This window comes from Coturnix japonica, chromosome 3, assembly GCF_001577835.2.
Source record: "Coturnix japonica isolate 7356 chromosome 3, Coturnix japonica 2.1, whole genome shotgun sequence".
NCBI lineage: Eukaryota > Metazoa > Chordata > Aves > Galliformes > Phasianidae > Coturnix > Coturnix japonica.
In genome coordinates, this window is record NC_029518.1 from 77,413,226 (window position 1) to 77,430,719 (window position 17,494).

General features: G+C 36.8%; 1 protein-coding gene across 2 annotated transcripts in view; it reads left to right on the plus strand.

Annotated features, from left to right (window-relative positions):
• Positions 1–17,494, plus strand: part of EYS (eyes shut homolog) — a 771,550-nt gene that overhangs the window by 116,003 nt on the left and 638,053 nt on the right. For both annotated transcript variants that reach the window (XM_015859149.2, XM_032443873.1), the window contains exon 7: positions 14,612–14,771. In XM_015859149.2, the coding sequence (XP_015714635.2) occupies positions 14,612–14,771 (160 nt within the window). The remainder of the gene's footprint in view (positions 1–14,611; positions 14,772–17,494) is intronic.

Here is a 17,494-nt window from a genome sequence, read left to right on the forward strand (position 1 = left end):
TTACCATAGAAGAGGTTGGAAAAAACCTACGAGATCATCCAGTCTGACTGTCCATCCATCACCAGTAGTTCTTACTAAACCATGTCCCTCAACATAGTGTCTGAACCTTCCTAGAATACGTCCAGGGTCAATGATACCACCACTTCCCTGGGCAGCCCTTTCTAGTACCTGACCAGAAAAGTATTATTTCCTAACATCCAGCTTGAATCTCCCCTGCAACTTGAGGCCATTCCCTCCTATCTCTAGTTACATGAGAGAACAGGTTGACACCCAGCTCACTACAGCTTCCTTTCAGATAGTTATAGAGAGTGATAAGTTCTCACCTGAGCCTCATCTTCTCCAGACTGAGTAATCCCAACTCCCTTAACCACTCCTTATAAGATCTTCACAGTGCTGAGTACAGAGGGACAATTACATCCCTTCTCCTGCTTGCAACACCATTTCTGATCTGAGCCAGGATGTCATGGGCCTACTTGGCCACCTGGGCGTACTGCTGCTCATTCCATTTGCATGTACCACACCTGAGACAAGGAATGAACAAATCGTAAATACTGCCACAATAGCAACGCTGTGTTGTCAAGCAAATAAACAGTAGAGAAAAAATAGTAAAGAAAGAGACAAAGATCTTTGCCATCATTGTGGGGTTTTCAGTTACACCTGCTGTTTGTGATTTAAAGCAAATATTTACATTCTCTTTGAGAATCTGTACTAATACTGAAATGTGAAATTTAATGTGAAGATCATTGCTGATGGATGTCTTGGTGCTTTTCAAAATATCATCAGAAACTGTTGCTCATTCCTGCCTTGTGTTTATATAGAGCAGTGGAGGCAGACTGTGCTGTAAAAGCAGAGCAAAATAAAAGAAAGAGTAATGTTTTTAACTACTATGTACATCTTGCAGCAAATATTTTCTGTAAAAATCCAGCATATACCTGGGAAATACTAACTTAAAATCTTGTATGTTTTAACCAGATCAGAAACCACCTAATTATGTACCAACACAAATACCAGTCAGAGAATCACTTATATGGACATATATTTAATAGAAGGAGTACATCAAATACAATTCTGTACAATCCACTGTGAGAGGATAGAAAAATTGATAGAGTAGAAAAGGTCAGTATCTAAAATCATGTCCTGAAGATAGCTCTATGGGTACTCATGTAATACACTTTGATCCCTTTCCTCACAACTGTCTATCAAAGCTATAGCTGTTACACTTGGGATTTTATGGTGGACTTGAGAATGTGTACCAAGTGTCTATGTGGTTGAAAAAGCACAAATGAGTTGTGAGTACAAATGAATAATCAGTAACACCAGAGGTCACATACTGTAGTTTAGATTAAAAAATCAAACGTGTGCTGTCCAAGAATCACCATGTTCACTATTAAAGCAGAAGAGGCTTACATACTGACATAAAGAACAGTCTTTATTGAATGCAGTTATGTAAGTTCTTTTGTAGGGATAGGGGAAGAAGGGAGTATGGAACCTCTCTCTTGTTCCCACCTAGAGCCTTTCTGAATACTGATAAGCTCTATGCTTTCACCAGATCATGAGCAGAAATTACAATCAAACAGACAAAGCTGTAAGTCTCATTCATAACCAGATGTGTTTTGCTCTTGTGGGTGTAGAATTTGAGCCATCAGCCAGCTGCTAGGCTGGAAGTCAGTCTGCTTCTTTACAGAAGAGCGGTAAGCAGCATCAAGTGTCAAGCCTGCAGGCATATGTTAAACCCCAAACCAGCCTGAACAAATTTTTCAAACTCTGCTGCTATAGTTTCTTCTTTTCCACTTTGTAAACTGTTCTCTAAGGAGTCACTATAAGTCCTAATGCTCTTTGATGCTTGCTTATCTCCAGAAGTCCAATTGAATTTATTGCTCAGAATCTTCCAACTTGAGCTATATCAGTCACTTTGCTTAGATCTCATAGCCCTAAGAAGGCCAAAGACATACTCATAGAAAACCCATTTTAATTTATTGCATGAGAGGAGAAACAAGTTCTAGAGAGCGTACTCAGAATGAAAAGGAAGCATTATAGAAGCTATAGCTTATAGAAGCATTGTTCAACATATGTAGTTCTGAGAGAAAAAAAAAAAAAGGAAGGGAAGGGAAGGGAAGGGAAGGGAAGGGAAGGGAAGGGAAGGGAAGGGAAGGGAAGGGAAGGGAAGGGAAGGGAAGGGAAGGGAAGGGAAGGGAAGGGAAGGAAAAGGAAAGGAAAGAAAAGGCCACTAGGGCCTTTTAAAGACCTCTTCACTATATCAATCACCATTTATTTTCTGAGAATAATAATGAAAGCCTTAAGGAAACAAACATTTAATATGTTTGGCATACTATATATTAAAACAGTTGGTTGGAGTGATAAAATTGTTATGAATATTTATAACACTTATGCTAGCAATGCTAGAAGCAACAAAAATTGGCACTGCAAAACCTACTGCACTCAGATGTAATTTTTATACTTATATACAACATATAAAATAGATTACTGTCATTTTCCTTTTTAAAAATTCTAGGGTCTCTCCTACTGTTTTGTCCCCATGGACTATCTGAGCAATATAGTTCTGTCTTTGTGAAGCCACTCTACCACTGTCATTAATTCTATTGATGTCGCTCTTGTATTTGTCCTTCCAGCTGACTGTTCAAACAGCAGCAGTTCAAAGTCAGAGATTTCCATTTGGGGCTAGTTTTGCACAAGTTAATTAGCCAATTTCCTTCCACACAGTAGTAGTAATTCTACAGAGGAGTTCACATAAATTTTAACGTACCCTTTACAGTTTTGTGCTTCTTCATTATTTAATTGGAACTTTATCGTAACATTTTCCTACTTTTCTATTGAAATAAATAGGATCAAAGAACCCTAAGTGTGTTTCACACACTCTATTAACTATCCCTGAACATTACAGAAGCTAATGAACAGTGGAATTATTCATGTAATGAACTAAATATTCTGCTTTACAAGTATTAATTTCAAAGAAAAATATTAAAGCTCTGATAATGCAATTTGTACAGAAGTAAAGATACAATATTTCTTAATTATAATACAGTGCATATTAATTGATATAATATAATGGCATATAGTTACATATAAACATGTAATAAAACAGACTGCAGATAACCATAAGAATGTTGCTTTTCATTTTTAAACAAACCTTCTACAAGAAGATAGCAGAGATATTTTATTTTAATCCAGTGTCAACAAAGCAAACAAAAGCATAAGGAAAAAAAAAAAAAAAAAAAAAGGATGAAATTACTCAAAATCAGTAAAAATTACAGCAGAAAAGATGGTATATGATAATTATGAAATTGTTAATATCATTAATAAGATTAAACTTAAAGAAAGTGACTAAAACCTGTACCAGGGTGGTAGGCTGTGTTCTTTAGACATTGACCATGTGTAAATTTATGTGACTGCAGTGCAATTCAAGATTATAGAATAAGGGAAATTAGAGTGCTACTGTGCAACTATGTTTTTTTTGTTATTTTGTTTGTTTGTTTTTAATTAATGAATTTTTTTTATTTTCTATAGGGAAGCCACAATTGATGCACATAAAAGTTGAATATGTTGGATACTAAGTAACCACAATGTTAATAGCCAGTGCCCTTTCAAGAAAAGTTTGTTACATAATCTTTCAATAATTTAAGTCCTACATATTAAAAAATACATAAAATTACATATTAAAAATGCACATATAAAAAATTACATAAAACAATATGTCAGTGCCTAATGTAGCAGTTGAGCAGTTCAAGCATTAAAGAGAAAAGAATAATTTTAACAGGTATAAAAAAGTTCTCCAGATAAAGGTAAATTTTATTTCCAATAGATATGATTTTTAGCCAGTCTGCATCAGTGTATATCAGTATACAAGCTGATATAAGTGGTGTTTCAACTGGATATAAAGAAAAATGCTTACACACTACAGTTAGTTAAGAACTGGAGCTACTTGGCCAGAGTTGTTATGCTAACTCCAAACTGTAAGTCTGCAAGACTTGGCTGAATAATGTTCTGAGCACCTGAGCAACCTGGTCTGATCCTGTAGTTAACCACTCTTTGAACAGAGACTTCCTGAAGTCACAGAATCACAGAATTATCAAGGTTGGAAAAGACCTAGAAGATCATCTAGTCCAACTATCACCAATACTTCCCAGTTAAATCATATCCCCCAGCACAACATCCAAACATTTCTTGAACACTCCCATGGTCGGTGACTCCACCACCTCCCTGGGCAGTGCATTCCAGTGCCTGACTACCCTTTCCGAGAAGTAATACTTCCTAATGTCCAGCCTGAATCTCCCTTGCCGCAGCTTAAAACCATTCCCTCTAGTTCTATCACTGTCTACATGAGAGAAAAGGACGACCCCAAGCTCACTACAACCTCCCTTCAGGAAGTTATTGAGAGCTATAAGGTCTCCCCTGAGCCTCCTCTTCTCCAGGCTGAACAATCCTAGCTCCTTCAGCTGCTCCTCATAACGACTGTGCTCCGGAACCCTCACCAGCTTTGTAGCCCTCCTCTGAACGCGTTCCAGGGCCCCAGTGTCTTTCTTGCAGTGAGGGGCCCAAAACTGAACACAGTACTCGAGGTGCGGACTCACCAGTGCCAAGTACAGGTGGACAATTACCTTCCTGTTCCTGCTAGTAACACTGTTTCTGATGCAAGCCAGTATGCCATTGGCCTTCTTGGCCACCTGGGTACACTGTCGGCTCATGTTCAGCCGAGCATCAATCAGTAACCCCAGATCTGTTTCCTCCACACAATCCTCCAACCACTCCACCCCAAGCCTATAGCACTGCCTGGGGTTGTTGTGGCCAAAAAAAAAAAGTCCCTTCCCATCTGAAAGATTAAAGGATTGTGTTGAGAATACTAGCAACATTAAAAGTGGTTTATTAAACCAAAAAAACAAAAACAAAAACAAAAAAAAGAAGAAAAAGTTACAGATGATGTGCAATTGTAATTGTTTCCATTGAAATGATGATATTATTAAAGAAATTAATTTGCTATTTGCATAACATAATGCTCATTTTAAAAATATTTCTGATTCCTAAGTATTATTTTTCCATTTCCCTTGTCTGTCTGCATATTTATTTCTTAAGCCCTCAAAGCCTAAGCCAGGCAATTGTCAGCTCTAAGAGCTGCACCAGGACTGGAATGTACAGCTTATAATAACCGCACAGATTATTCAACAATTCTCAACAGTTGACTAGTGATAGTAAGGAACACACGATAGTATATGTAACAATGTAAATTGTAAAGCATACTGAATATTTTTCAGTGTCAACTAGATTAAGCTAATAGTTAAATCTTTAAAAATTTGAGGATTATTTTCTATAGCTATACTTTGATTTTTTAGTAGACAATCATAAATATGCTATGCTTTATGAGATATCAGAATCGTTTTTACTTGCCAGCATGAATAAATTATGGTCATAATATTAAACTCTTAACACAGAGATAAGTTGTGACTAGAATTACCTTGTTTATTTGGATACTTTGGCTGAACATAATATACATTACTAGGCAGCTGTGCAAAATTAAAAACTTAAGTTTTTAATCTGGAAATTTGTGATTTATGAATTTCCTGTTCCACTGAAACTGGTGAGTTAAATTCATCAGATTTTTCATAATTTAACAGAATCATTAAAAGCCTCCACAAAACTTTTCTTTTAAGGAAGCAGTGGGTCAACTATCTCCAAAACAGAAATAAGAGATAGAGTGAAAGCAGATCCACTGTTTCTTTTTATCTTGGCTTCATAAATAAACCAAACCAATAGAATATTTTCCCAGTGATAAGAAAAGTAAAACTTTATTTTTTTTTTTATTTTTTTAAGTAAAAAAAGAAATATGATGAATAAAATAAACATCTTCAGCCAACAGGAATTAAACTGGTAACAAAGAGAAGCAAAGGGTCATAATAATAGTTGTAGGGGAACTGTTACATGACAGAGTGAACTGATGATTGAGCACCTGGTGAATGGGATGGCTGGCCCAGGAAGCACAGGTGCAAGCAATTCACCTGTGCTTCCCATGAGATGGAAGGGGTGGAACCGTAGGTCCATCCATCCTTGGCTCATTCAAGGGCTAGCCTCTGGCAAGACAGGCTTGTGGTTAATGGTTAATCTTTGAGAAGGGGTGGTGTGCAGCTAGAGACCTTCTTCATTAGTTTGGTGAGTAATTTTTTTTTTCTTTTTTTTTCCCTGTGTACAACTACTGATGTTTATTATAATTTTTTGCCTGGTACTGCACTGAACTTGTCAGAAGTAGTTTCACTGTGTTGTAGGGTAAGCATACTGGCTTCATGATGTGTGTAAACTAGGCTGATGTAGTAATTGTTCCAGCCATAATTATTCATAGTTAAGAGCAAACAAAGAATGCGGACTATGAATTCATAAAAAATATGGAAAGAAATCAGTCTGCTTTCTAGTTGTGGCAGAGCCTGGATGAGTCTTTCATAATCTGTGTTTCTTTTGATCTTTTGTGTCTCAAGTGATCTAGTACTTTTGGGATAAGAGAAAGACAGGGCTGGGGGTTTAATAGTCCTTTGAATAACCAGTAACCTAGGAAATAAGTTTAGAGTGAATTTTACTACTGTATTATACTTAAATTTTCAATGTTTACAAGTAAAGTTTCAGCTTCTGTTAATAACATAGGCAAAATTTTCTTTATAAGTAAAGTAATTAAGATCCTTATCAGCTGGATGCCTCTACTATGTGTTCACGAGGCCCCATGTGAAGTACTGTGCTTGTAACCCCCAACATAGGAAGGATGCAGAGCTGTTGAAGCAGGTCCAGAGAAGGCCATAAAGAGGAGTTGGAGTACTTCTGTGAAGAAAGGCTGAGGGAGCTGGATTTTGATGTCTAAGAGAAGACTTTGAGGAGACCTCGCTGTAACCTTCAGGGGAACTTATAAGCAGGAAGGGGACTGATTCTTTACGTGGTCTGATAATGTTAGGACAATGGAGAATAGATTTAAACTAAAATAAGGTTTATTTACATTAGTCACCTGGAAGAAGCTCTTTCATCAGAGGCTAGAGATATGCTGGAACAAGTTTCCCAGAGAAGCTGTTGATGCCCCATTCCTGGGTGCATTCAAGGCCAAGGTGAATGGGACCCTGGGCTGCAGTGACCCTATTCATGGCAGGGCATATGAACTAGGTGATCTTTATTGTCCCCCTAAACTTAAGTCATTCCATCATTCTATAAATGATAGTGGTTAGTAGCAGCAGAATGGATGAGTTTCCCCCACTGCTCTGTAAGTTACTGTTTTGTATCAAAACAGTTTTTGCACTGTCACATGTTTTTGCTGTAACTGAAAGTAGTTTACTCAGCATCACACACTGCATGGGAAAGCATGCACTGAATAATATGGAACTGACAGCTTTGTGTAACTACTGAAATAAATTATTTTCCCATATCTCATGAAGTACCTCAGAAAGAGCAAATTAGCTGAGTTTGGACTTTTACTTTTTTTCTAATCAGTTAAAAGCAAGCATGTGCTCAACTTGAAACTACTTTTCAGGGATTCAGAAATTCCCCAAACATTTTCTGTTCTGTCTTCCCTATTCCCTATCTAATGAGAAGCTGTTCTCTTGAGATAAGGAGGATGACTATAGAAAGATTCCTTAAAAATTCACCCAGCCGTCTCAGCACTGTGAATTTCTGAGGTGCTTAACTTACAACAAAATTCTTTAACCTGCTTGTTAATGCTAGTAAGATCAAACACATATTCCTCACGTATATTATGGTACTCTCAACAGCTGTTTCCAAAGCTGCACAGCAAGTTTCTAGTGTGTGCTGTAACTATATGATGATCATTTTTCATCCCTCAGTATCTGTTTTTCTTCCTTTGCTGCCAAACATTTAAAAATTGCACATTACTATTTTCCCTTTCATAGGTATAGTTAAAATAATATAATGTTCTTATTTTATAAAATCTGATGATTTTGTGGCAACTGCTTGAACAATGCAAGAATCTCTCTTTTTCCATACATGGAGAGAATTTTACTTTATCTGAAGCCAGAGGAATATTTGCTGTCATAAGGTTAGTGTTTTCTGCTTTACTCCTTGTCCACATGAAAAATTGGAGAAATCTCTAATTCAATTAATTAACTGATGTTATGCCCTTTTGTCTGCTCAGACCTGGAACAACTTCATTCAAATTCAGACGTTACCATGAAGGAGTGTAGCATATTAGGAATTAAGCATTTAAACCCTTAATAACACTGAAATATGAGTAGCTAAAACCTTGACTCAGTGCAAAGGGGATAAACCTTTCTTGTAATAGCACAGAATCACAGAATTGTAGGGGTTAAAAGGGACCTCTAGAGATCATCGAGTTCAACCCCCCTGCCAAAGCAGGATCCCTACACCATGTTGCACAGGTAGGCGTTCGGGCAGGTCTTGAATATCTCCAGAGAAGGAGACTCCACCACCTCCCTGGGCAGCCTGTTCCAGTGCTCTGTCACCCTCACTGTAAAGAAGTTCTTCTGCGCATTCGTGTGGAACTTCCTATGCTGTACTTTCATCCCATTACCCCTAGTCCTATCCCCACGCACTACTGAAAAGAGACCAGACTCACCACTATGGCTCCCACACCTCAGGTATTTATAAACCTGGATCAAGTCCCCTCTCAGCCTTCTTTTCTCAAGGCTAAACAGACCCAGTTCCCTAAGTCTCTCCTCATAGGGGAGATGCTCCAGACCCTTCACCATCTTAGTGGCCCTCCGCTGGACTTTTTCCAAGAGATCCCTGTCTTTTTTGTACTGGGGAGCCCAGAACTGGACACAATATTCCAGATGAGGCCTCACCAGGGCAGAGTAGAGGGGGAGGATCACCTCCTTCGACCTGCTGGACACGCTCTTTTTAATACACCCCAGGATGCCATTGGCTTTTTTGGCTACAAGGGTACACTGCTGGCTCATGGTCAATCTGTCGTCCACCAGGACGCCCAGGTCCCTCTCAGCAGAGCTCCTCTCCAGCAGGTCATCCCCCATATCTATTGTTGTGACATTAAACTTCATTGGAGTAGTTAGCTTTGCTTATCTTTTAATCACTGGCTTCATATCTGTATGTGCGTACTCAATCCATGTCATAAGTGGAGAGTTATAAGAAAAAATCTAGATCTTCCAAGGTGTGAATGAGAGATACCCAGGATGAGAGAGGAAGAGGAAAATATTCTTGTGCTTATTCTCCTGAAGGGGCTCTGACTCTCTCTCTCTCTCTTTTTTTTTTTTTTTTAAGAATAAATACTCTGAAAAGACAAATGAGACTTGCTGGTAAACTGACTTCTGCACAAGCTTCATTGACTAAATGTGGAATAAAATCATTTTGGACTTCATATGCCAAAACGTCTGAGGAGCTATGAGCAGGAGTTACAATGAATGCAGCAGACAGGGTGCTGTGCTAGCAGAAAGCTGCTTCTGTGTGGGCCTCTTACGCAGACTTGGGATCAAACAAATAACAGAGGTCAGACACTTAGCAGTCATCAAGAATTATCACTGCAGTAAGTCTTCTTGTCATAGAATCACAGAATGGTCTGTGTTGAAAGTGACCACAGGGATCACCTAGTTTCAACCCTGCTGCAGTGTGCATGGTTGCCAACCACTAAACCAGACTGCCCAGAGCCTCATCCAGCCTGGCCTTGAACGCCTCCAGGGTTGGGGCATCTTATACAGTAAAAAGGATGAAGGAAACCAAATGCTTCTATTTATGTATGCTGCCAACTGTAATATCCTTTTACTTATATAACATTGTTGGTTTGGTTTCTCCTCTGAATAATCTTCACTGAATCCTTGCTGTTTGTGAACAGGGAAGAGAAATAATGTTCTCATCCTGGAACCATTTGGAATAGGATTTGTACCCTTGGAATTCTGGGAGAGAGCTTCCAGGACTCTAATAGTGAAGGATTTGTTGAGTGGCATGCCCAAGTTGCAACTCGCGTTTTAAACAGCGTGTTAGAGTAGAATTTATGAAAATATGGAAGTAAAATTAAAAACTTCCTGGGTTTTTTTTCCTTTTTTCCCTTTCCTCAAAATATTTTGAAAAATAATTCCACTGCCTAAAATGACAGGCACCGTAAGTCACAGTGAGTTTCTTTTCTCTTTTTAAGTAAAACATTATTCATGTTTATTGTAGGATGATTAATGTTACAAAGTTTTGAGTCTTTAACCTGGTGTGGCTGAACTTATTGACAGCTATAGAAATATCCTTTTTATAACTTTTGTATGCAGTTTGAAAGCAAATAAATCATAACCTTCTCTTTCACTTAAGAAGAAATACTGAGTGTTTCATGTTCATGAATAGCTCCCTCCATCCGGTTCACTAATTAGTGAGGTTTGCTAACTATGCACTATTTTTCCATGTTCTTTGTGGTTATCTTCCCATTTTGAGTAACTGAGGAATTAACTTTGCATGAAAAAAATTGCAAGTACTGAAAAAATTGCATGTAGATTTTTTTCAGATAAAGATTTGTCTTTTAGAATAACAATTGTCCTAGATGCCTTTACATAGAAAAAGAATGTTTCTTTCCTGTCACTTGGCAAAGCTGTATGTGCTAAGCTGTTTAAATCTCATCATAAACAAGTCACTCAATTTCCTTGTGTTAAGCACACCTGTTTAAAAAAAAAAAAAAAAAAAAAAAAAAGAAAGAAAGAAAAAGAAAATGAAAAGTGGTAAGAAAATGTACATCGTTCATGCTGCATTTGTGGCATAAAGTTGGAAGGAGGGTGGGGGAAGGGAAAAAAGGTAAAGATATTGGAAAATTACTTAAGTGTAAGGCAAAACAAAAATTGAATATATTCATACCTAACTTGGTGGTTTGATCTCTGTTTTGACTTAAGTTACTGAAGAAATAAGGGGGAAAAAAGAAGCCTTGTTGACATAAAGTGGTATTTTGTTTTGTTTTTTAATTGACTTACTTTACACAGAATGGCCCAGGTTGGATTCAAGGATCATGAATCTCCAACCTCCCTACCACAGGCAGGACCACTGACCTCCCCATTTAATACTTCACCATGCTGCTCAGTGCAACCTGGCTCTGAACACCTCCAGGGATGGGGCATCCACATTCTCACTGGGCAGAATGTTCTAGCACCTCACCACTTTCATAGTAAAGAACTTCCCCCTGACATCCAACATAAATCTTCTCTCCTTCAGTTTAAAATCATTTCCCTTTCAAAGAGTTGATTTCCCCTCCTGTATGTAGGCTCCCTTCAGGTATTGAAAGGCTGCAATGAGGTCACCCAACAGCCTTCTCTTCAGCTCCTTCAGCCTGTCTTGACAGGGGAGATTTTCTAGCCCTTTAAGCATCTTTGTGGCCCTACAAAGCAATTGAAAACTGACAAGAAAAAAGAAGGTTATTGTACTGTCTTTCCATGGAAGTTCCTGTATGTTATTAGGGTAATTTCAGCTTAAAAATATGACTTAACATTCCTGGAAAGTGCTGGCTTAAGCATCTGTGAGCCAAGTCCTTTAATTATCCTCAACATGTTTCAGTTACAATCTGGGAATAGTGACTTAATTTCTGAATGTGAATTTCTCTATAGAGTACCCCCATCGGGGGGGAGGGTGGGGGTGGGGGGGGATAAAAAAAAAACAACACCAAACAAACAAACAAAAAAAACACCATCAAGGGTAATGTATGTCCACTGTTGAATGAGGTATCATTTAATAGGCAGTATTTGCTTTAATGTTTCCCAAGTCCCTGTATCTAGTGGCAACATTTGGAGAGAAAAAGTATTATCAATGATAGTAGAATGTCAATCTAAGTTATCCTTAGGCGAAGGAGGTATAGATGTATCTAAAGAGCTGGAAAGGATGCATCTGAGGAAAATGAGGGAGTGGACCAATTGTGTGATTGAATGGTGTTAGCTTACATTACTCTTAAGTATAGGTAGAAGATTGGGGAAAGTCATTATTTCCTTTTGCTCGGCAGTTGTGATGCCACACTTATAGGACTGTGTGTTGTTTAGGGCTTTAATGTAAAAAAAAAAAAAAAACCAAACGAAAAAACAAAAAACACCTTGTTAAATTAGAACAAGGCTTGCAGAGAGCCATCAACATTGTCAAAGGGTTGCAGCACATGATGTATGAGGAAAGGCTGAAGGATTTGTTTAGCCTTGAAAACAAACAGCTGAATGAGGGTGTAATTCTTCAGTTGCCTTTTGAGTGATGATAAACAAGACTGCAGAAAACTTTTGTCAGAAGTGCATAGCAATGGAGTCTGCATATTGCAAAGAGGGAAATTCTGAGTAGGTTTTAAGAGGAAGTTGTTCACAGTGAGAGTAGTTAAGCACTGTAGCAAGATGCCCAGAAACACTTTGGAAATGCCATCCTCGGAGTTTTTCAAACCTCAGCAAGACATGATCCTAAGTAAAGAGAGTGAATTTTAAAGTTGATCCTGCTTAGAGCAAGGTGTTGGACTACATGATCTCCAAAATTCTATCGCAACCTACATTTTTCTGGAATTCTAGGAGTGTTGACATATTAAGGCATTTAACATTAACATGTTAAAATATGAAAGCATTATTTATAGATTACTTTGGGAAATGTTTGTATACTTAATGACAGAGGCAGATGTGGCAATAAATGTAGTTAACTAACACATTCCATTTTGCTTTCTTATATCTTTAATATGAGAAAAGAATAGTTTAGTTGGAATGGAACTACAATTGGCATGAAGCCAATCCAGGGCTAATAAAAGGTTAAAACATGGGACGCTAACAAGCCTGGGGGTTTCAGCATTGTGATCTTTAAATGAATTATTGCTAGTACTCAGTCTGAACTTCTGCTGGTGCAGCCTTGTGCCTTTCTTGCTCAGGAAAAGATTGGCTCCTTCCTCGGGAAATTGTGAAGAGCAATAGAGTAACATTTTGGCCTCCACTTCTCCAGAGCAGAAAGTGTCTTCATCCTCTCCTCACAGGGATAAGCCTTCCAGCCGTTCTAGTAGCTAAATAAATTGTTATTCCTTAACACTTGCAGTTAATTTAGAGTGTACAGTACTGTGAAGATTCCTAGAATCTGTGGGTGGTTAAGTTCCTTGGCAGTTTTTGGTTCCTGAGGGTAAGGTAATCAGTTTCATGAGCAATTTAAGGGAAATCATTACAGAATCTGGTTATTCTCTTCTTTTTAATCCTTTTCTGCTCTTCACACTTAATGATTTATGCTATTTTGCTCTTTTGTGGGGAGGTTGGGGGTGGGGAGGGAGGGGAAGGGAAGGAAGGGAGGTTCTCCTCTTTTAACATTACTTGCATTAGGGCTTTTTTATATGTTGCCATTTATTCATCTGTATTCAGCAACATATCTTTTGTATTTTCAATGCCTTTGTCCTTTGGGAACATTTTGTTACTTGCATGATGTGCAACTGCATGCACCTCTGTCCCTTTGCTGGTCACACTGTGCACATACTAATGTAAAATATAGACATTGTGCCTTATACTCTCACAGTACTAAAGTATTGTTATTCTATTCTGTTCATACGGTTTTATTCTCCTTATATTTGGATTTAAAGAATCTAATATTACTTATATACTGATCAAGGCTCTTGAAATTTAAAGTTGCACAGGGCAGTTTTCAGAAGCTAATATAAGCTTGTAATCCAATAAAATATTTTCAGTGCTTTTTTTTTGTTGTTGTTGTTTCTTTTATTTTATAGTACAAGCCAGTGTTTTTGGCTGTTTTTTAAATATTTTGTCTTGGTCTTTGTAAGTTATTCAAGTAAAAAGACTTTTCCAACATTTAACGTTGTTTTCTCTTTTCAAAGAACATTGGTCATCTCTTCTCTTTACTACTTGCTGTTAGTTACTCTCAGTGATCTTCTAGTATGATTATAATATTGTGACATTTCTTTTCCAAGTTATTAGGAGTAATTGAAAATAAAACTACAACTAAAGGAAATTGGCTAAAATGCTCACGGGGAATTCTTGGAATGTTCATTATGTTTGTTCTCATGTTCTAGCTCCTTATTTTTGTAATTTAAGTTCTTTATCCTCAATTGTGTTGTCATTGTCATGTCCCTGTCTCCCCCCCACCCCTGCAGCCCCCATGGGCATGGTATGCAGTGTGTGCAGACTAACAAAAATATCTCCCTCACTCTAGAATCGTTTCTTAAAGGAACAGCTCCAGTCTTGTACTCAGATACTTCAAGTAGCTTCAAATCTTCCCCATAACTCTGAAGGAATTATTTGTTTTATATACTCTGACCATATCTGATAAATAATGGAGTCTCCTGTGTTGTGTTGTCTTGTTATTGGTTGGCCTCCATGTTTGTCTCACAGCCCGCTTTGACTCTCACCTCTGTGTACCTTAAAATATCTTTCAGGTTAAGTTCTTCTCTTCCTGTGGCTCTATCACTTACTGTCACTTACTGTCAGTAATTCAGCTTTTCTATTTCCTCCTACTCATGTGTCCCCTATTTCTATACTTCTTCAGCATGGCAGATGTTGAAACTCTTGTCATCTCTAGAGAATATTTTAAGCTGCATTTTTACACTGTATTTTATTGTACTCCTAATATGTACCAACAAAGAAAATTTCTACTTTTGCTTTTCACACTGCATTCCCCTTTTGTGTTTCAGTTGTTGATGGTGATGTTTTTAACTCCATACTAATTTCTTAATATCTAGTGTCTCTGTGCACCTGGCTGGACTGGAGAATTTTGCCAAGTTGCTGAAAACGCATGTTTAATTTACCCAAAGAGTTGTTCTAATGGATCAACTTGCATTGATGTGAGCCAACTGGGAGAGAAACCTTTGTTTCAGTGTTTGTGTCCTCGTGGTTTCACAGGTAAGGCATATACGTATCACAAAGAAGTTAGTGGTTTCGTTGACTTTTAAATGTTGAACTATAGGTTTGCTTAATGTCAAAAATAAGGAATAGAGAAGTATTTCAAGCAGTAATCTCTTCTCTTTGTATTTTCCATTACTGCTCCGATGTTTACCAAGTCAAAATTAGATTATCTTTTGAACTTTTTTTTTTTTTTTTTTAAATGAAGGCAAGTAAGAATAAACCCAAGAGAAGGTTTTAGTTCTTGTTGAAGACTGTAAATGTACGTGTCTACACACATAAGTTATAAAAGTAAATAATTTATCTCTTTATAGTTCCTGTAGTTTCTGGAGGTCTAACTAATGAAAGCAATAGGATTATTATTATTATTATTATTATTATTATTATTATTATTATTATTATTATTATTATTATTAATTTATTTATTTATTTATTTTGTATCAACCTATATTTGCCCAGATAAATTTCAAGCTGATTCCCACCTTCTGTTTCATTTCAAAATGAAGGACGCACAAGCTAACTTGTGGTGGGATTTGTATGACTTCAGAAGTCCAAAAAGTCTTCTAGGCTCCATGTATATTCAGAGGGTAAGCATTTTTATAGGGGAATTGAGACCACTTGTATCTATTAGTGACTAAAACACTTTCCTTCAGAAATGTTTCTCTATCAATTGGCTGAAAGAAAGCCTAGAAAAATCTTAGATTAACCACCTTTGTTTTCAAATGGCAAATAAAGCTTCCCCCCCCCCCCCCCCATCTTACCCTATAAATAGAATCCAGCTTAGAATGAGATCCAATAATATTTATCTCCTTTTGAGTGAGGAAGGATAATGAAAGAGCCTTTGTCTCAATGGTAAGAATACACAGAGGAAACAGACTACAAATATACTAAGTGCCACTGAAAAAGAGCCATAGACAGTTATTCCTAATAACGTGCCTTTTTCCTTTGACCTTGTTGCTAGTGTGAATTACTTTTATCAGTACAGTATTGGGTTTTCATTGTCATGATAACCAAAAATATGGTTTTGTTAATAACAATGCTATTACACTAGCACACCATGAGGCTTTTGAGGTGATAGTAAGGCTTCTCCTGTATAGCATAGTTTCCTAGACAGGAGTATTACGCTCTATATTAAGCATAATAAATGAAGGCAAGTACTACAGTTCAATCTTGTTAAACAGAGATATGTCTGGGCTCATGCTGAGGTGATTTCAGCGTGCAGTTGTTCCTGGAGTCAGATCTTACCTTCAGGACAATATTCTTTACTTCATGGGACTACGCTCTAAGAAGCTCTTTGTAATTTAATGAGTTTGACTTTTTTTTTTTCCTTACTTTTTTTTATTATTATTTTATCTTTTTATAAATAAGTAAATACTCAATTTTTTTCCTTAGTATTTCTTATTTATCCATAGTTATATCCTTTGTGTCTGAGACTGAAAGAAGGACAATTTGGTGATAATTTTGGCATGTTTATGCAATCCTGAATTACATAGCATCTGCAACCACGAGGGCCATTGCAGTTTCACATCTAATTGTTCTTAATTGTGTTTATAAATTATCAGCAGTACAGCTGCAGCCTTTCCGTTAACATTTAAATCATATTTGGAATAGGCTTATCTTAGCGAAAGCAAAGTATGACATGGTACAGCATTTTTAGCTGTGAAATGCAGCACGTTTATTTAAAAAGCAATAAAAGCACTTCATTTTTTGTTTCATGCTCTTTAAGGAAGTCTTTGCAGAAAATCACATAGAAAAATTTTATTTTTAACTACTTTTCTTTTCTTTTCTTTTCTTTTTTTTAATATGTGTTCATATGTAAAACTACTTTGGTTAATTAAGGGGAAAATCCTATTTGGCTTAAAGGAAAACAGGAGAATAGAAGGTTATAAAATATAGTTATTTTAGTGAATAGATAGCAGACTTATTTGATCTCATTGTAAAGAAATATGTAGAGTTAACTACAATTATTTTTCTCTGAAAGTAGATAAAAACATTTGTTATCTAAGGCAGTACATGCAAGCAACACAGCTTATGACATTGAAACAATCCTTGTCAGCAGTTTATCAAGTTTTACACAGTAGACCAATAGTCCTTGAAGAAGCTTTCTCTAATTATTAACTTTCCTTCTGTGTAGAGCAATCATATTGGCAGGAATTGATTGGGCATGTTGGATACATCATTTAGTTAGTAGAAAAAATCCTTTAATTAAAATAGTGTTACTAGTGCTAAAATGTACTGCACCCCAAGCGAACTTGCAGACAAGAATTTAAATTACTCCCATACTATGATTGCCTTCCATTTTTCTTTCTGGAAGTCTCATTTAAGATTGTCTGGAGATTCATCGCATTTCCTTTTCTATTTTTTACTAATTTTCACAAATGTGTTGGAAATAAATATCAACAGATAAGAATGGTTCTTGCAATACTGTGCTAAGCAGGTGGTTTGAGACAGTCTTCTAAATAATTATTGACACCATAATAGCTAATGTCCAACAGAAGATACTGGATGTAAAAGATTCCACAAGACAGTGCTTACAACAGTGAATAAATCAATGATATGATGTGACAAGGCACACATTTCTTCCATAGTTCTATTTCTTATACTAAAGATGAGCTGTTTTTTGGTTTATTTTGGTTTTTTTTTTAAGTAAAATAAAATGATAGCATAATGGGAGGATCCAATTTCACAAATGTGTAACTGGAATTGCACTAAGGTATACTTTT